The sequence below is a fragment of the Geotrypetes seraphini genome, chromosome 11 (genome assembly GCF_902459505.1).
Source record: "Geotrypetes seraphini chromosome 11, aGeoSer1.1, whole genome shotgun sequence".
NCBI lineage: Eukaryota > Metazoa > Chordata > Amphibia > Gymnophiona > Dermophiidae > Geotrypetes > Geotrypetes seraphini.
Genome location: NC_047094.1, coordinates 136,484,081 through 136,504,136, shown reverse-complemented (window position 1 = coordinate 136,504,136; position 20,056 = coordinate 136,484,081). Strand labels below are relative to the sequence as shown.

At 44.0% G+C, this 20,056-nt stretch overlaps 1 protein-coding gene across 3 annotated transcripts in view; it reads right to left on the bottom strand.

The window, feature by feature from the left end:
* Nucleotides 1-20,056, bottom strand: part of PLCG1 (phospholipase C gamma 1) — a 139,493-nt gene that overhangs the window by 32,851 nt on the left and 86,586 nt on the right. For all 3 annotated transcript variants that reach the window (XM_033963637.1, XM_033963639.1, XM_033963638.1), the window contains exons 12-23: nt 14,619-14,739; nt 12,530-12,698; nt 12,070-12,192; nt 11,070-11,171; nt 10,595-10,782; nt 9,684-9,884; nt 8,068-8,187; nt 6,956-7,136; nt 5,053-5,130; nt 3,953-4,056; nt 2,482-2,578; nt 358-427 (exon numbers count right to left, since the gene is read on the bottom strand). In XM_033963637.1, coding sequence (XP_033819528.1) covers nt 358-427; nt 2,482-2,578; nt 3,953-4,056; nt 5,053-5,130; nt 6,956-7,136; nt 8,068-8,187; nt 9,684-9,884; nt 10,595-10,782; nt 11,070-11,171; nt 12,070-12,192; nt 12,530-12,698; nt 14,619-14,739 — 1,554 coding nt within the window. The remainder of the gene's footprint in view (nt 1-357; nt 428-2,481; nt 2,579-3,952; nt 4,057-5,052; nt 5,131-6,955; nt 7,137-8,067; nt 8,188-9,683; nt 9,885-10,594; nt 10,783-11,069; nt 11,172-12,069; nt 12,193-12,529; nt 12,699-14,618; nt 14,740-20,056) is intronic.

Sequence of the window (20,056 nt, the reverse complement as noted above, 5' to 3'; positions counted from 1 at the left end):
AGAGAAAGTAATGGATCTGTAATTGCATTGGTAGAGAGTTCCACCATTTTGCTGCCTCATACGGAAAAGTTCTAGTGTGTATTGTTTTGTATTTAATACTTCCAGGATTTGGGACGCTCAATCTCAGATGGTTGCTGATCAGGTTAAAATTCTTGTCGTTTGGTAATTCTATTAAATTCATCCTATAATCTGGGATTTTGCCATGAAAGGGTCAGAAAGCATAATGCATACGTGGAAAGACCAGTATCAAAGCGACTAAGCAGGTAGATAACATGTCGGATACTCTGCACACAAAATCAGGGCCCCAGCAGATTTCCAAAGGCTTCTGTCCACCTTACCCAATAGGTGATAACTTACCAATCTGGCACAATGGCACATCTAGGACACCCCCCAGCAGATCGCCAAGTGGACTGTTCTCATCCAGTTGCTGTAAAAGGAAACAGAGGTGGGTCAACTTAATCTGGAGAAAGGGGGACAAGATCAACATCTAAAGCAGGGGTGTCCAACCTGTGGCCCCGTGAAGTATTTTGTGCGGCCCCGGTCGAGGGCGATGCAGTGTTTTCCTCTGCTGCCCCCGGGTGTTTACCATCTTGTCGGCTCCCTCCTCTGTCTTGCTGCAGCGTTTGTGTGGCCCCAGAAAATTTTTGGGGGGCCAATGCGGCCCAGGGAAGCCAAAAGGTTGGACACCCCTGATCTAAAGCAATACAAGAGGGAAAATCGCAGGATTCACAAGAGCTGTTGGGATGCATCACTCCCTCCCACCTTGTTTCGATAACCAAAGGTTTCAAGTTGCTTTTTATTGTGCAAGCCTATATTTTTAAACAATGTCTTTCATTGGCGAAGAGTCTGCTCCAAGCATAATTAATAAGCTGAATTTGGGACACAAATGGAAGCTCACTACAAACAGAAACCGGTCCAAAATCGCTCCCATCTACCATCAGGTAATGTTCAGTGAGATCCCATCAAAGTGAGTCAGAAAAGTCAGGGTTATGGGTGTGTGTGGGGGGGAGGGGGGGATGATAAAGGGCAGGGTTTCAAGTCATGATTTGAATTCACTGTCCTTTTTGCCTCACAATATTTAAACTCGGCAGTCGGCGTCATTTTACAATGAAGACCGCAACACTTATATCAATACTTAGCAATGGCAGTTACCTTAAAAGAAAAGCCAGCATCAAACATCTGAGGAATTTTAATATCACATTAGAGACTGACACGGTGACAAAATTCATCACCGTTCCCGTCCCCGCGGATAACCGCGGGAAATAATCCCATGTCATTTTCTAGTGTCTATTTCAACCTCGGTCCTTCTACACCAGCATTCTTCAAAGCAAAGCTTGCGGGTCAGTGGTTGTGGCCATTCATACTCTGAATAATGAAGCCATTGTGACATCACTGATGCGATTGGCTCTTAGGCACTGGTGGAATGAGGCATTATGACATCACAATATCTGCTCTGGATACCAGAGACTGTCATTCTGTAGTGTCTGTTTCAACCTCGGTCCTTCTACACCAGCATTCTTCAAAGCAAAGCTTGCGGGTCAGTGGTTGTGGCCATTCATACTCTGATTCTTATGGGAGCCAAGGATAATGAAGCCATTGTGACATCACTGATGTGATTGGTTCTTAGGCACTGGTAGAATGAGGCATTATGACATCACAATATCTGCTCTGGATACCAGAGACTGTCATTCTGTAGTGTCTGTTTCAACCTCGGTCCTTCTACACCAGCATTCTTCAAAGCAAAGCTTGCGGGTCAGTGTTTGTGCCCAATTATACTCTGATTCTTCCCTCTTTCCTTAAAGAATGACATGAAGATGGTTTCCCGCGGTTATCCGCGGGGGACGGGAACGGTGATGAATTTTGTCACCGTGTCATTCATAGGAGTAAACCAGTTTGTGAGCTACTGCGGTTTTGGAGTTTCAATGGGTCTTTGGCAGACAGCAGGGCATGTGGGCTAATCTATTTTTCACAACAGGTGGTTGGCCAAGTGGGAATAGCCCGTTCAATCTGCAAAGTTCATTGGCTTTTAACTTAGTCTACTTGTCCGTAGGTAAATATTGACATCTTGATACACACGACCCAAAAAGCTGCAAACTGGCAAAATTGAAGGTCAGCCAATTGGCCCAAAGATCATCCAAATGACACCTTTGGAAATTAATTTAAACCTTAGATTTTTACATCCTTTTTCCAACATTACATTGTTAACTAACACTAAGACTAAAACCTTTGGTTACCAGCGACCCCCATCCCTAATGTTTTTCCTACTACTCATTCTTTTCTTATAAAAATTGTACGTCTTCCCTTATACCTTACCGTCCAGCTTTGTCATGTTTAAAGTCTGTCGATTCTATGTTCCTATTTGTGTATTTTTATTGATATACATCGCTTTGAAAATTTTATATAAGCATTTTATTGAATTTTAAATAAAACTTGGAACTTGAAAACTTTAAACAGTCTCGGTTCTGTCATGTCACAGCATACCTGCCTGCCAGGATCGAGCTCGGTAGGACTAGCTATCTCCTCCACATAATTGGACGGAAACCACATCTGCTTCTTTCCACCGTAGTCTCCTCTCCACCTTGGGTAAGAAGAAAACAAAAAAAAAAATGTTGACCCAGTGGGGATATCTATAGGTGATAAAAAGCTCCATAATTATTCCCTTCAGAGTACTTTTATCTCTTGCCTATTGCGATCATCATGGAGATTTCAGCCCCTTCCTGGATTTCTGACAACCCTACCCTGATGCATTATGGGACCTGCAGTACTGATTTCAATAGGTAGAATCAGGGACTACAAATCCCATACTACTTTGAAACATACATTCAAAATCAAGGATGATCAAAGAGACTCCCTCCTGAAACCGTATATCTTGGCAACTCAGTTTTAAACACCAGTAATCCTTTAAACTCTTGTGAAACACACTAAAATCTTTGAGACTTGGCTAAACCACAAGTCAATGTAAGCCCGAGTTGGGTGTTTTGGAGAGGTACTAGGGATCTCAAGCGCTCACAGCTATAAGCCTGATATGTTTTTCAAGCTAATAACTACAAAGTGAGCTATCATCGGTCCCATATATTCTCCTTATTGATTGATTGATTTCAATTTTTTCTCTCAATTTTTATCAAAAAATTTTTAATCTTTTAAATCTTTTCAATGCTTTAAATACTTTACAGGTCTTATTTTGTATTTGTATATTGATCTTCATTTGTTAAGCCATACTCTCCCACTATAGAATATAATTATGACGTACTTAGCTTCACGACGGAAGATCTCCATTTCGCTCATATTACATTTAGAAGAGCTTCATCAGGGAAAGCACCAGCAATAGCACTGTTTATACCATCGGCACTATACAGTCAAATTTCAACAAAATAGTGAGGAGACTACAGATTTCAAAAACACAAAGTGACTACCGTGTCGATCGCCATCATACTTCATAATTATATTCTATAGTGGGAGAATATAGCTTAACAGATGAAGATCATTATACAAATACAAAATAAGACCTGTAAAGTATTTAAAACATTGAAAATATTTAAAAGATTAAAATTTTTTTGATAAAAATTGAGAGAAAAAATTGAAATCAATCAATCAATAAGGAAAATATATGGGACCGATGATAGTTCACTTTGTAGTTATTAGCTTGAAAAACATATGAGGCTTATAGCTGTGAGCACTTGAGATCCTTAGTACCTCTCCATAACACCCAACTCGGGTTTACATTGACTTGTGGTTTAGCCAACTCAGTTTTAAAGCCAAAGTTGATGACATCCAGGATCTGGAGCATCACTAAAGCTCTGAGAAGAGGTGTTCTATCCACTTACGAGAAAATCTTAATTCTTCAAAATCCAAGCAATTTTGACTTCTGAAAACAGAAAAACACTTCCAAACTAGGAATTTATTTTATTTAATTTGATTTGCCAACTTTTGGACACTGCGCTTCCTGACTTACCAGCCTCCTTCCTGCTTTTCCACATTCTGGATGATAGCATTTTTTGTGAAAGTCAGCTCATCCTCTCTCTGGGCCTTATAGTCAAACAGGGCTTTGACAGCACACTGCAGGATAACAGGACATGTGTCAGATACAGGACATGAAATGACGGGAGGGGAACAACTTTTGAAAGCTATTTACCTATGTAAATGTATATTTGCTAACTAAAAAGTATGGTAAATAAATCTAATATTATAATGCTTCTGTATCACTCCATGGTGCAACCTCACCTTGAGTATTGCATTCAATTGTGGTCACCATATCTCAAAAAAAAAAGATATAGCAGAATTAGAAAAGGTTCAAAGAAGAGCAACCGAGATGATAAAGGGATGGAACTCCTCTTGTATGAGGAAAGACTAAAACAGTTAGGGCTCTTCAGCTTGGAAAAGAGACGGCTGAGGGGAGATAGGATTGAAGTCTACAAAATCCTGAGTGGAGTAGAACGGGTACAAGTGGATCGATTTTTTACTGCATCAAGATTTACAAAGACTAGGGGGACACTCAATGAAGTTACAGGGAAATACTTTTAAAACATAGGAGGAAATATTTTTATCACTCAGAGAATAATTAAGCTCTGGAATGCGTTGCCAGAGGATGTGGTATCAGTGGCTAACGTAGACGGGTTTAAAAAAAGGTTTGGACAAGTTCATGGAGGAAAAGTCTATAGTCTATTGAGACAGACATAGGGGAAGCCACTGCTTGCTTTGGGATCGCAGTATGGAATCTAGCTACTCTTTGGGGATTCCACAATCTTACTTATTCTTTCAGATTCTGAAATGTTGCTACTCTTTGGGTTTCTGCCAGGTACATGTGAAACAGGACACTGGGCTAGATTGACCATTGGCTAGTCTTAAGTTCACTTGTCATAAGGCCAATGCCCAGAACATTCAGGATCAGGGTCTGAAGGAGGAAACGGACCAGGCTCTGCGCAAGACATTCTCCTGTTTGTTCTGAAATCTACACCATCTTTCTGCCGTGTCTAGTTCCCTCCCTCTGTCTGGTCTCAGGTCTCCAGTTTTCCATATAGGAGACCTGTCAAACAACAGAGGACACTCTTTTACCTTAAATGTTGGCATGGGGTTGGCCTCCACATAGAAGCCTGGGTTTCGCCCTTCATAGAGAGCTCCGTAGTCTGGTTCCTGTAAAGAACAGGATGAGAAATTTACAGTCTATTGGCTGCAATACCTCAGAGCTCACTGAATGACCGAGGGGCAAGCGTGTGGCCCATCCCTCAGAAATGAGTCTTTACCAGCTAAACAAAAGCAAGTGACGCTGACCATAAGTTACCAAGATGACAAAAACGTCTCAACAAAAGTAATCATAAAAACACATATGTGCACATAGACAAAAAGCAAAGTTTAATCTAAAAATTATAAGATGCAAACTCTACACAGCGTAGCACAAAAACACAAGTACTGTATATGAAATAAGATAGTGCACTTGTGTTTTTATGTTTCATTACACAGTTTGCTTAAAAGCTCGTACTTTTTAAATTTTAATGCTTATTTTTTAATTTGAATATAAACTATTTGCTTTATTGTCTGCTTATATATACAGTAGAACCTTGGTTTGTGAGCAAATTCGTATATCAAAGCGAGTTTCCCTATACAAAGTAAGGGAAACTTGGATGATTTGTTCCACATCTGAAAAAAGACCCCCCCCTCCGATGCCACTGGCACACTTCTACCCCACCCCATCCCAAAAAGATCTCCTCCTCCCCGATGCCATCGGCATGCGTTTCCATCCCAAAAAGACCCCCCTAGGCTACTGGCGCATTTCCACCCCACCCCACCCCTGGTAACTGGCTTCGCGCCCCCCCCACCCCCGCTGCGGCCCAAACCCTTACTTTGAGCAGACAGGACACCGGCACAGGACATGCCCACAGGACATGCCAGTGCCAAAAGAGCCTGCCGTGCATCTTTGCTGGGCCTTGAGTGGGAGCCAGAAGGCCTTGGGCATGCACAGATTCTCAAGGCCCCGCAGCAGCCCAGCAGAGATCAGCGGCAGGCTCTCTCGGCACTGGCACATCCTGTGGGTTGGTACTGCGTGCCGGTGTCCTGTCCGCTCAAGGTAAGGCTTTGGGCCGTTGGGAGGGGGGGTGAGGTTTGACTGTATATGTTTTTATGATCACATTTGTTGAGATTTTTTTTTGTCATTTTAATACATCTGCTTACCTGAAGCAGGTCATCCCCCGAAACATGGGCCACGTCAGGTCTTAACCAAATAAATACTGCTTCTTCAATTATGTGTCATCCTACAATATCGTCTTCTCTAACCACTTGCGGCCAACCTCCATCTGTACTGCTGGTTTTAATTTGTTCCATTAACCTACTACACTTCTCCCTCCGTATTTGCGGTTTCGAATATTCGCGGTTTTTTGGCCCGGGCCCCCTCCCCTTAGTGAATCGCTCGGAGGCAGCCCGTATCAACCAGAACTGGCCCCAGGACTTGGATCGGGGCAAGGAGGAGGAGGAGTTGGCAATCGGAGGTGAGGAGCTGACCCAGGAGCACAGCCCTCAGCCGTGGACACAGCTCTGGTGGCAACTTCGTGCTGCACGCCGACCGCCTGGCCGTGCACGGACCTTACCTGGTGGTCTAGCGGTGACGCTGGGCAGGAGCGATCTTCCTACCCTCCTGCCCCGTGCAGAGCCGTCATCAAAAATGGCTGCTGTGAGTTCCCGTGGTCTCACGAGACTACAACGGGAACTCACGGCAGCCATTTTCAATGATGGCTCTGCACGTGGCAGCAGGGTAGGAAGATCAGGTATGGTCCATGGCATGGCCAGAGACACAGCAGGGAGGCGGGGGTGGGTCAGAGTCGGCCCAAAAGTTAGTCACAAATTTTCCATATTCCCGGGCCGGCTCTGCCCCCAACCTCCACGAATACGGAGGGAGGAGTGTATCGCCAAGTACTGCCATCCCTGAGCTGCGCCAGCCCTAGTTTCAAATATGTCCCCTACTCACCGCCGTGCCAATTTTCTCTAGCGTTTCTTCATTGATGGGGTACCGCAGCTTCATCTTGCGGTAGAGCGGATGCTTCTCATAGTAACTGATCAGGTCTACCAGGCTGTCGAACTCTGAGCTCCCCAAGAAAACAGTCTGTCCTTCCTGCAGAACCCGGCAGTGCTTAATCTTCCCCTCCGCCCTGGAAGGGGACAGTAAAGCTACGTCAGCGCCAGAAAGCATGTTTTGCTGCACTTCCGTGTCCTAATGCACAGGGAGATTAAGCGCCTCACCCAACGTTACACCACGAATGAGGCAGAAGGAAAAGGAGTACAAACATTCCCCTGTTTCTAGGCTGGGGACATGTGCTCTGAGCACTAGTTTTAGAATACAAGCATAAAGCAACACAAAAAGATGGGCTGTGTGCAAAGAAAACACACACAAAACAGACTCATCCTTGTGTTGTTATCACAGTTCTGCTACAATTTTCCTGGGAGGAAACGGAGAGGAGAGAGAAGAGAAAGGAAGAGCATGGAGAAGAGAGAAAGAGAGGAGGAGAAGGAAAAGAGAGGAGAAGGAAAAGAGAGAAAGAAGGAAAAGAGAGAAGGAGAAGGAAAAGGAAAACAGAGAAGGAGAGGAAAAGGAGAAAGAAAAGAGAGGAGGAGAAGGAAAAGAGAGAAGGAGAAGGGAGAGAAAGAAGGAGAGGAAAAGAGAAGGAGAAGGTGAAGGAAAAGAGAGAAGGAAAAGGAAAAGACAGAAAGAAGGAGAAGAGAAAGAGAGAAGGAGAGGAAAAGAGAAGGAGAAGGAGAAGGAAAAGGTGAAGGTAAAGAGAGAAGGAAAAGGAGAAGGAAAAGAGAGAAGGAGAAGGAAAAGGAAAAGAGAGAAGGAAAAGAGCAAATCAAAGAAAGGACGCTGCAAGGTGAGAGAGTAGAGACAAAGAGAAATAACAGGGTGAGGAGAGGGAAAAGGTTTTCTTACATATGGAAGCTGAACATCACAGGGAGAAGACGGAGATTAATGGAATCTGCTTCTGCTCTGAATAGGTTTTGCTCTGTATTAGCTGTGAGCCGTTACACAACACCTAGGTCTGTCCTCAAGCACATCCCTCCCCCCCTCCGGCACCCCAAGCTCACCGGAAGGAGATGGCGTAAGAATTGGGTTCACTTCTCTTGCGTACCAGGAAGGCCCCATCACGTGGCACTCTCATTAGCATGTGCTCTGCCTGTGCCCGTGTCAGGTTGGCATGGTACCATCTGTAAAAGTTTCAAGTTCAAGTTTCAAGTTTATTAGGATTTTATATACCGCCTATCAAGGTTATCTAAGCGGTTTTAACAATCAGGTACTCAAGGCAATCGGAAACAAATCTCACTGTGATTATACACACTTCCTGTTTCAGACAGCACTTTGGGTTTCATGTTATGACAAACAACCTAAATTGAAGATACAAAAATGGTGCCTCTTTTCAAGATAGCACAGATGTCTACGGGTCTTTATAAAACAGACCCCCCCCAGGACCAGTCCCAGCAGTGCCGAAATGCCCACACAGAAATCCACACCTGCTCTGAAGTGTGAGTAACTATATATTGATCCCCTAATTCTAGAAGCGTGCAAGTTATAGAGCAGTGTCAATTACACAGGTAATTGGCTTTAATTGGTGCTAATTTGCATGAAGTCACAGTCAGGTGCTTAACTGTCCTTAGTTAGAATTCTACAAACAGGGTGTGCAAAATCCACAGCACACAACTGCAGGGAGGGGCGTGAATGGGTCAGGGGCGGGTTCCAGAATGTTAGCGCTTATGCCCCCAACTACCCTCAGCGTGAATATTTACATCGGGTACTGAGTGGACGTTAACTTTAGGGGCCCTTGTGAGAATTACCCTTGTAAGTACATTATAATGTCACCTCTGCTGTTGCCCACACTTCACCCCAGGAATGCCCATCCACAAATCTCGTAAAAGCAGGCACATTTCTTATGTTTGGAAAAAGCTTTATAAGATCATCCCTTTTTTATGGAAAGGGTGGTAGATGTGTGGAACAGTCTCCCGGAAGAGGTGGTGGAAGCAGAGACTGTCTGAATTCATGAGGGCCTGGGATAGGCTTGTGGGATCTCTCAGAGAGAGGAAGAGATAATGGTTACTGCGGATGGGCAGCTCTATGACCTCACAATGCAGGTGTAAAGAGCCTTAGCCTACAGGAAGAGGAGATGCAAATGTTAAGAACCTTAGCCAATAGGGAGAGGAGGAGATAGTGGATGCTGCGGATGGGCCATTTGGCCTTTATCTGCCATCATGTTTCTATAATCATAAAGCTTTATGACCAATGCAGGTGTAAAGAGCCTTAGCCTATAGGAAGAGGAGATGCAAATGTTGAGAGCCTTAGCCAATAGGGAGAGGAGGAGATAGTGGATGCTGCGGATGGGCCATTTGGCCTTTATCTGCCATCATGTTTCTATAATCATAAAGCTTTATGACCTCACAATGCAGGTGTAAAGAGCCTTAGCCTATAGGAAGAGGAGATGCAAATGTTGAGAGCCTTAGCCAATAGGGAGAGGAGGAGATAGTGGATGCTCTGGATGGGCCATTTGGCCTTTACCTGCCGCCATGTTTCTATCCCATTTATGCTTATTTTAACAGAATCTCAAATTTTACAACCAGTCAATCTGCAACTCAGCATCCTGAGACCACCCCCCCCCCCCAACGCTTGACTTCACATCCCATCGTTTCACTCCCCCTTTCCTGGGCTCACTCACTCCTTGCTCTCGTGTGCATTGGTTTGAGGTACAGGTTCCGTAAGCCTCATCTCAAACTCGTTGCATCTCAGAGGCACTTGCTGGTAGTGAGTGATCAGAGCGTAGAGACTTTCAAACACAAGGTTGTCCGTGAGGAAGAACTTGGGGCTTCCCGCCTCCTGCCGGGAGTGGATGCGGCAATGCTGGACCTTCCCATTGCGCCTGGAAATAAAATAAGCAGCAGTTGGGTGAGAGGGGGGGCTGCCGAGGACTCTCTCTCAGTCAGTTATCAGGTATTCAGGAAAATAGCATTCACCGTCGCAAAGACTTTTCACATATTAAGGCAGGATCTAGGGATGAGCACACATGAAACATTCCGTTCGTTTTCTCAGTTTGGGGATTTTTTTTTGCTTCATTTCATTCAAAAATGTTTTATTAAATAAGCACACTTTAAATCTTAGATTAACACATAAAATTGATTTTCTGTGCATTAAAATTTTTAAGGCGTTCTATTCCTTGCTAAGGAGGGGGGAGTTGGCTAGGGGGGTAATTTTGTATGTCGAGTCTGGGGTGTCAGAACCAACGCCTATATTCCTGCTCTTTTGCTTGTAACGGTTATTTGGGCTTAGCTCCCTGTTTATGTACCAAATTTTTGTATCATTGTAAAAGCGCTTACCTTGTTTGTTTGAATAAATTGTTTACAGTACATTAAAAAAAATTTTAAGGCAATCTAATGAACTTAATAGGAAAGGAACATATTCTGGGGACACCTGGCTCCATGGCATCAGCAGTCAAGTGGCACCATGGATTTGCTGACTAGGTTTGCCATCTGTAGGAGGTGGGAGGGAGCTGGTCTTCGTCCTGCAGAAACAGGATGAGGGTTAATCACGCAGCGATCTGCGCCTTCTACCTGTACTATTAACCAGCCTTACCAGAAAGACAAAGTGTAGTCTCCAACGAAGGTCTCGCTCTCACGCACCAGGAAAGAGCCATCCGGGGCCCCTGTTTCGATGCAGTAATCTGCGAGGAGCCGCTCTGCAATCTGACGCCCATCTCGGCCAGCTCCCAGCTTCCCGTGGAACCACCTCTCCGCCGAATGAAGCTCCGCACTGTTCCTCACCTACACGAGAGAAGCCAAGGTTCATGTCTGCCATAGGTTTCTAAGGACACTCAACCAAAGTCCTTGGGAAGTAATGCAAGGTCAACGACAGGATTTCTAAGCCCTGAAATGAGTGGAGCGGTAGGGGTGGGGAACAAAGTGACTTACCCCCAAGTAACACCAATAGTTTTATGCAGTTACAAATTCCAGAACATCTCTTGGTTCGTAGCTGGAGGAATCTCACAGAGACTCCAAAAATGACACCAGCTTTCCGAACAAAGCAAAGCCAAAGAGCTGCTCTGCCTTACCTCCTTTTGTTCCTCATCATCCTCGCTCCCCTGGCCACTGCTCGTTTCCTCCGAGTAATAGATTTTGTTACTGGTGAGAACAAAGAAATGGGGATACCACTCCTGCAGAAAGAGCGAGGAGACTGTGGTGAAAATCAATGCGACTGAGCCTCTTTTGACTACCCTTAAGAATATCCTTCAGGCTGACAATCCTGCTCTCAACCTCGCTGCAGCGCATGTCAACCCCTCTCCCCGAAGCTTGCTCTTAATTTATAGCCTAAATCGTACGAGTGGGGTTAGCAAATGTACACATCAACCAGGGGTCAATATTTATTAAAATGTTAATGTAACAGTCTTTATCATATATTCACTGTGTGTCATGGACCCGACACGGTCGGTGTTTCAGCTTCTGAGCCTGCCTCAGGGGTATAATCGACATCTGATGGATGAATTAACACAAGGAACCAATCAGAAAACTAACAAACATAATAGCAATAATAATAAAAAAAATGTTAAGAATGAAAAAGTAAAATTACATTTTCATTATTAACAATATTATTAATATTGACTCATTTAAGCTACCGCTGGTCGAAGTGGACATTTCCTAACCCACTTGTTTCCACATGGGGCTTGCTTTTTGTATCCCACTTCGTTTATAGTCCACATACCCATGTTCCAGAGCTCACCATTTCCCTGTAGCCCATATGTCCCAGTCTTGCTGGGGCCTTGCCCATGTCCCCAATCTCACCACTGCCCTGATCTTAGTGGGGTGCTGCAGTGCGCATCCCCAAGTTCATTTTGGCTCCCAGACTCAAAATGATAGCATGGCACACCAACTCCAGCCTTGCTCTCCTTGCCCGCCCTCTGCAGTGGTGCTGGCTGTTCTTTCCACTCTTCTGGAGGTACTCCCATTGTATCTGTCCACTTCTGGCAAAGATACCCCCCCAACTCCTCCTCATCTCTCTCCTTCCCCATTTTCTGAAGGTACCGCACTCTCTGTGCCCCAAGAGCACAGACTCACGTGGTTGATGGGATCTTCGAGATACAAGATTCCATTCTTAATGGAATTGCTGATGTCATTCTCGGAGTACACGGTGGACGATGACACCTCTTCGTATGCACTGCCCTCTGCCAATTTCTTGTGCTACCGAAACAGAAAGTGTAGGAGCTTCATACTTGGGAAAATGGGTTGGCTTAGGACAGACAGATGGAGGAAAAAAAAGAGCATTTGGTGAGCTCTGCCTATATCAGATCTTAGCATGTTACAAGGTGTTGTTTGGCCTTACAGCTGTCTATCTCAAGGAACAGCGATATTTTGAATAACTTACAACCTCTTGATGTTTTTCTGACAGATTGACAAATGAAGGATGTTACAGTTAACTAAAGTGCTTAGAATAAGTGACTATCCCAATAGCCTAAAGGCCGAAAGGCTTCCCTGACTCTCAGCTCGTTGCTTTCTGTGCATTTTTGAGGCCTCTCACCTTGATCAGGATTTTCCTCCGTAGCTGGTTGGGGGATGGCAGCCCGTCAGCTGAAATGTCCACAGGTTTGGTGAGTAGCATATCTCCAAAGACCTTTTTAAAAAACTGAGCCATGTTCCTCTGCTGAGAGATGCTGCAGTGATCCTCAATTGACAAGATGACCGGATACCTGGTGGGGAAAGCAGAGCATCGTACACTTTTGCACTGTGCAACCTAGGTGAGTGCCAGGTACGAGGAGTGGCGCTGAAGAACAGGTGAAGCATGCTGGGTAAAAGACTAGGGAGACGCTCAATGAAGTTACAAAGAAATACTTTTAAAGCCATTAGGAGGAAATAGTTAAGCTCTGGAACGTGTTGCCAGAGGTTGTGGTAAGAGCAGATAACGTTTTAAGAAAGGTTTGGACAATTTCCTGGAGAAAAAGTCCATAGTCTGTTATTGAGAAAGACATGGGGGAAGCCACTGCTTGCCCTGGATCGGTAGCATGGAATGTTGCTACTCTTTGGGGTTCTGGAATCTTTTGTTACTCTTTGGGATTCTGTATGGAATGTTGCTACTCTTTGGGGTTCTGGAATCTTTTGTTACTCTTTGGGATTCTGTATGGAATGTTGCTACTCTTTGGGGTTCTGGAATCTTTTGTTACTCTTTGGGATTCTGTATGGAATGTTGCTACTCTTTGGGGTTCTGGAATCTTTTGTTACTCTTTGGGATTCTGTATGGAATGTTGCTACTCTTTGGGATTCTAGAATCTTGTTACTCTCTGGGATTCTGGAACGTTGCTATGCCTTGGGTTTTGGCCAGGTTCTAGTGACCTGGATTGGCCACCATGAGGACAGGCTACTGAGCTTGATGGACCATTGGTCTGACCCAGAAAGGCTGTTCTTATGTTCTTATGAAGGAGAATGCCCTAGTGAGGGGAGTTACCAGCACACTGATGGAAGAGCCACTGAACTTTCAAGGACGTTATGTCCTTGGCTCTTCTTCTTGCACTCTTTCCATGTGCAAAACTTAAGTAACTAGGACCTGACAGTCGTGGCAATTTTCTTCAAGAGGTTTGGCATTGTAGAAAGTTAAGAGTCTGCAGTTCATTACCACAGCCACAGAATGACACTGAATAAACTGCCTTAATGCTCTGAGCATCAGTTATTTACTGAAAGCTAACTGGATGGCAGTAGGAAAAACAACCCAAATCCTTCCAGCCTGCTCCACTCTGGACGTCAAGGTATCAGAAGGTGCCATTTGCCAATATAGAAACATAGTAACCTGATGGCAGATAAAGGCCAAATGGCCCATCCAGAGCATCCACTATCTCCTCCTCTCCCTATTGGTTAAGGCTCTCAACATTTGCATCTCCTCTTCCTATAGGCTAAGGCTCTTTACACCTGCATTGTGAGGTCATAGAGCTTTATGGTTATAGAAACATAGAAACATGATGGCAGATAAAGGCCAAATGGCCCATCCGCAGCATCCACTGTCACTTCCTCTCCTTATTGGCTAAGGCTCTCAACATTTGCATCTTCTCTTCCTATAGACTAAGGCTCTTTACACCTGCATTATGAGGTCATAGAGCTTTATAGTTATAGAAACATAGAAACATGATGGCAGATAAAGGCCAAATGGCCCATCTAGTCTGCCCATCCACAGTAACCATTATCTCCTTCTCTCTCCGAGAGATCTCATGCGCCTATTACCATGTTTTACAAAGGAAAACCTCGGACACATAACCCCACCCCATTCCACCTCCGCCCCCCCCCTCCCCCCAGCAAGTCTCCTCTCTTCTGCAACAAGCTCTGGTCATCTATGGAGGGCCTGGAGCATGCGTGAAAGTGTGACACCCTAAACGCGCATGCTCAGGGCCCTCCATATGTGGCTGGAGTTCGTCGGGGCTTTCCAAATCCCGGACAAATGCCGGGTTCTGAAAAACCCGAGGACACGTCTGTTTTTTCACGGACGTTTGGTAATCCTACTGAAGAGCCACCTGTACATTTGAATCCTATTTTGACGGAAGGCACTGCCTGAAGCCAAACCAATGCAATTTTGACTAGGAAACAAGCTTATTACATTTCAGCCCACTTGCAGTGTCTGTACTTACTCGGATGTGACAAAAGCATGCTCTTTTATGGTATACAAAACTTCTGAAAACTTGATTTTGGTGGTTAAGGTGTGTCCGTGATAAATCACCGGCATCCCATCCGGCCCATCCCAACAGTCCACTGTAACAAAAAGACATGACAAAACATTACTTGTGTTTCTCTCCCATAAGTACACCTGCCTTCTCGGTCTACGTCCAATTTCAATGTACGGTAGAGAGAGATAAAATACCCCCATATTCCTTGAACAAAATCTGTCACCTATAAAGATGCATTCTAATGGACCATCCATACCCAACTTATTCCCAAAAATCTATCTTGCTAAAATTAATGTTTTAACTTTTTATTTTTTAAGAATCATTACACAATTTTTTTTTTTTTGTTAAACTGTTTATTCAAAAGACAAAATACACGCAAGAAGCAGAAATCACATTTTCCAATACAAAACTAGTATCAAACAACCAACAAAAAGAACCATGAATACAGGTAGAGTCCAGGCCTGTGTTCTGATAGCTTGGACCCAGCCATTCCACCCCCCAAGAGGAACCCCGCCCACCCTTCCCCAACCCAAATACCCCCCTACCACCCCCACCCTCCACCCCCCAAGACCCCACCCCTCAACCCACTGGCAAAGAAAGAACTACTGGCTTCCGCAAGCGATTGAGCACCTGGCTTTTTATCATAGAGGGTAAAGTATCCAAATAGGAGGTATAATAATTAGTAAAAATTTACACAATTTTTAAAAATTATAATACCACTCAGCTTCAGCAATTTCTAAGTTTTCGTGAAAAAGAAAAAGTGAAATAAAGCTGGTCACTGGTCTTTAATGGGAGTAAAAGTTAAAGCACTAGAGTTGTTTCAACTTGGATATAACCTGAGTTGTTTATTTTTTTTTATAATTTGATGTGAAATTAAGGTATCTCCTTCAAGTTTTGTGGGCTAGAAAGATCTGTAAATTAAATGTTGTTTATCTTTGTTTGCACGGTACTGTTCTGTTTAGAATTGTATGATTAAAAACAATTTTTGGGGAAAAAAAGATACAAAGAAGAAATTTCTTCCACCATTAGAGAAGGTCAAGTGGAAATGAAAAAAAACAACCTAAGATAAACTTTCCTTAGTACCTATAAACCAGAGCTACATTTCAATCTAATCTAATCTAAACCTTAAGTTTATATACCGCATCATCTCCATGAGAATGGAGCTCGACACGGTTTACAAGAACTTAAAATAGTGGGTAGAGAAGAAGAAAAAAAAAGGATTACATGAACTTATGTGAAGAAGGGGGGAGAAAAAAAAGAGGGGAAGGAAAAAAAAAGGGGGGAAGGATAGAGTTACAATTTGCTGAAAAGCCAGGTTTTCAGTTGTTTGCGGAATAACTGAAGGGAGCTCAGGTTCCGCAACAAATCCAATATTGAAACTAAATGTTTAGCCCTCTTTTCCCTGCAAAAATTTCCTTAATTGAGATGGCTGCAATAATATACACATCTTAGTTTGATCTTTACACGAACCTCTTTCGGAATAAAAAAAACTTGAGAACCACTGCTCTAGAACGTTTAGAGAAAATTTATCTTATTTCTAAAGTATTTTGTCAAATCCAGATATACATGAAATTAACACTTTACTTAAAATATAAAGAGGCTCCAACAGATGCCTCTAATAAGGCAGTTTAAATTAAGATCTCTCACAGCAGTTAACTCTGACCTTGCATTCTTTTGATTTCAGGTAGGAATATAAAAACAGCTTTAGAAATTAAAGGCAAATCCTTCGCCAACATACGACACTCTTCAGTCTATTTAATTGAAAATTGCTAAAATGCAAGCTATTAATTATTCTCAGTCAAATAGAATCTGAATTTCAAAAGCTGGATTTGCTTCCTTCAGTAGAATAATTTGATGGTCGTGAACGCAAATCTCTTCATCCTAATCATTTCTTTTTGTGATGTCAGCTTAGCAGCTGCTTCAACTGCGAAATTACACAACTTAAGACAGACAAGATGACTCTGTTGATTCCAATCCAGCTATCGTCTTCCACCGTTCTACATTAGAAACCTCTCATGAAGAACCTGAGAATAGCCCCACTGGGTCAGAACAAAGGTCCATCAAGCCCAGTAGCCCATTCTCAGGGTGGACAATCCAGGTCCCTAGTACCTGGCCAAAACCCAAGGAGTAGCAACATTCCATACAGAATCTCAAAGAATAGCAAGATTCCGGAACCCCAATGAGAGCAACATTCCAGAGCTGAGATTGTGATGTCATAATGCCTCAGAGCTAACCTCATCAATGATGTCACAATGGCTTAATTGTCCTTGGTTCACATAAGAATATAAGAATAGCCATACTGGGTCAGACCAATGGTCCATCAAGCCCAGTAGCCTGTTCTCACTGTGGCCAATCTAGGTCCCTAGTACCTGTCCAAAACCCAAAGAGTAGCAACATTCCAGCATCTCAAAGAATAGCAAGATTCCGGAACCCCAATGAGAGCAACATTCCAGAGCTGAGATTATGATGTCATAATGCCTCATTCCACAGTGCCTCAGAGCCAACCTCATCAATGATGTCACAATGGCTTAATTGTCCTATACTTGGTTCACATAAGAATATAAGAATAGCCTTACTGGGTCAGACCAATGGTCATAGAAACATAGAAATTGACGGCAGATAAGGGCCATGGCCCATCCAGTCTGCCCACCCTACTGACCCTCCCCTGCCTTTACTTTGCGAATAGATCCCACGTGTCGATCCCATTTGGCCTTAAAATCAGGCACGCTGCTGGCCTCAATCACCTGAAGTGGAAGACTATTCCAGCGATCAACCACCCTTTCGGTGAAAAAGAATTTTCTGGTGTCACCACGCAGTTTCCCGCCTCTGATTTTCCACGGATGTCCTCTTGTTGCCGTGGGACCCTTGAAAAAGAAAATATCCTCCTCTGCATCGATGCGGCCCGTGAGATACTTGAACGTCTCGATCATGTCTCCCCTCTCTCTGCGCTCCTCGAGCGAGTATAGCTGTAATTTATCTAACCGTTCTTCGTACGGGAGATCCTTCAGTCCCGAGACCATCTTTGTGGCCATTCTCTGGACCGACTCCAGCCTCTCAGCACATCCTTACGGTAATGCGGCCTCCAGAATTGCACACAGTATTCCAGGTGGGGTCTCACCATGGATCTATACAGAGGCATAATGACTTCAGGCTTACGGCTGACGAAACCCCTGCGTATGCAACCTATGATTTGTCTTTACTTGGAAGAATCTTGCTCCACTTGATTGGCAGCCTTCATGTCCTCACTGACGATCACCCCTAAGTCCCGTTCTGCTACCGTTCTTGTTAGGATCTCGCCATTAAGGGTATAAGTCCTGCATGGATTTTGGGTACCCAGGTGCATAAGTTTGCATTTTTTGGCATTGAAGCTGAGCTGCCATGTCTTAGACCAGGTCTCTAGTAAGAGTAGATCGTGCATCATATTGTCGGGCATTGAATTTTTTTCTATTGTACTTTTGCCCACTACATTGCTTAGTTTGGCGTCATCGGCAAATAATGTTATCTTACCTCGGAGCCCCTTCTGCCAAGTCCCTTATAAAGATATTGAATAGTATCGGGCCTAAGACAGAGCCCTGGGGCACCCCGCTGATCACCTCCGCCATTGCAGAGGGGGTGCCGTTAACCATCACCCTTTGAACCCTACCTCCAAGCCAGTTCCCAACCCACTTCGTCAATGTGTCGCCCAATCCTATGGAACTCATCTTGCTTAGCAACCTGCGATGAGGTACGCTATCGAATGCCTTGCTAAAGTCCAGGTATACGATGTCCAGGGACTCTCCAACATCTAACTTCCCCGTCACCCAGTCAAAGAAGCTGATCAGGATGGATTGGCAGGATCTCCCCTTAGTAAATCCATGTTGACGGGGATCCCGTAGGTTCTCTTCATTCAGGATCGTATCTAATTGGTGCTTGATAAGAGTTTCCATTAGTTTGCTCACTATTGATGTGAGACTCACTGGTCTGTAGTTTGCCGCTTCTGTCTTGGAGCCTTTCTTGTGGAGTGGAATGACGTTAGCCTTCTTCTAGTCCAACGGGTCCATCAAGCCCAGTAGCTCATTCTCACGGTGGCCAATCCAGGTCCCTAGTACCTGGCCAAAACCCAAGGAGTAGCAAGAAGGGGATATTGGAAAGTTCCCACAGTCAGAGAAATTAAATGGTTTAATCACAGATGATTTTGGTGCAATCCCGTTTCATTCACAAATGCACATCTCTGTACTAGCTTTCAAATCAGCTAAATTCTGCAAACGATTATCCACAGAGGGCAAACAGGATTGCTAAGACCGTGTGGGTCCGCTCCAATCCTATTTGTGCCCATTCTCAAAGAGCTTTTGATGCACAAAAAATTTTGCATGCAAATGACTTGCATGGAGGTTTGTAGCAATCCCCGTCCGATTGATCGCTGTGAGAGCGAATCTCACACAGGCGCAGAGCCGGCAGGGGAAGTCCTAAAGCAGTCTCCTGCCACTCAGCTGTTCGGGGCACAAAACCTTTTTTTTCCAATAGATACAGATGTTATGTGAGTGCCCATTAAACCCTCCCCTCACCCCCCCCCCCCCCGTATGGCATGTTAAAAATGTTTTCTATCAGTGGGTCAGGTAAGCAACTGGTCTTGGGAAGCCATGTTAAAGCATCAATCGCTCTGCTAGTTTACATGGCATTTCAATATTAATGAGCTTATTTGCATAGCTGGATTGGAGAATGAGCGAGCCTGCAGAAAACCATGCGGTGAGCTGTTTTCTGCATCGGGTCGGCAAATCCGATCATTGCTAAACCAGTTTGAGGATCACTGACTTTAGTGCATTTAGGCCAGAGGGTTTTAAAGTCATAACAAACTGCTCTTTACTAGCTCAGCGGATGGAATTATTTCCTCCTGTACCCATATCAGTTCCTCTGGTATCAATAACTAGATTGGTAAAAGACCCAGAAGGTAGAAAATAGAACATGAGGAGAGTTTACGGGCAGAGGGACATCGGAAGGAGGAGATTCCCTATCACTAACCCCCACCAACTGGGGAAGCAACTGCTAATATAGGAGAAATTGTCGAGGCCAATACTTTTCAGAGTATCAATGATTTTATCCATGGAATTTATTAAAACTGACTCAAGAGGAGCTCATCCAGTTTACCACATTGCTTTCTCATGGCCTCCATGAGTCTCCATTGGGCTCACAAGGAACAGCAGTAGTTCTTCTCTGTTGGTAAATGTTGATATTACATAGAAGGTATTTTGCTCCTTTGAATAAGCTCTGAAGAGACACATTTGACCTGAAACACTAGTCCAAGCTTTGGTCCTTATTTGCTGGCATCCAGTGTTATTAAATATTTCTTTAAATGTGAAAAAAAATGTTTAAATTTTTGTTTTAGACCTGCATAATTAAAATAAGATTGACTGGAGTAGAAAAAA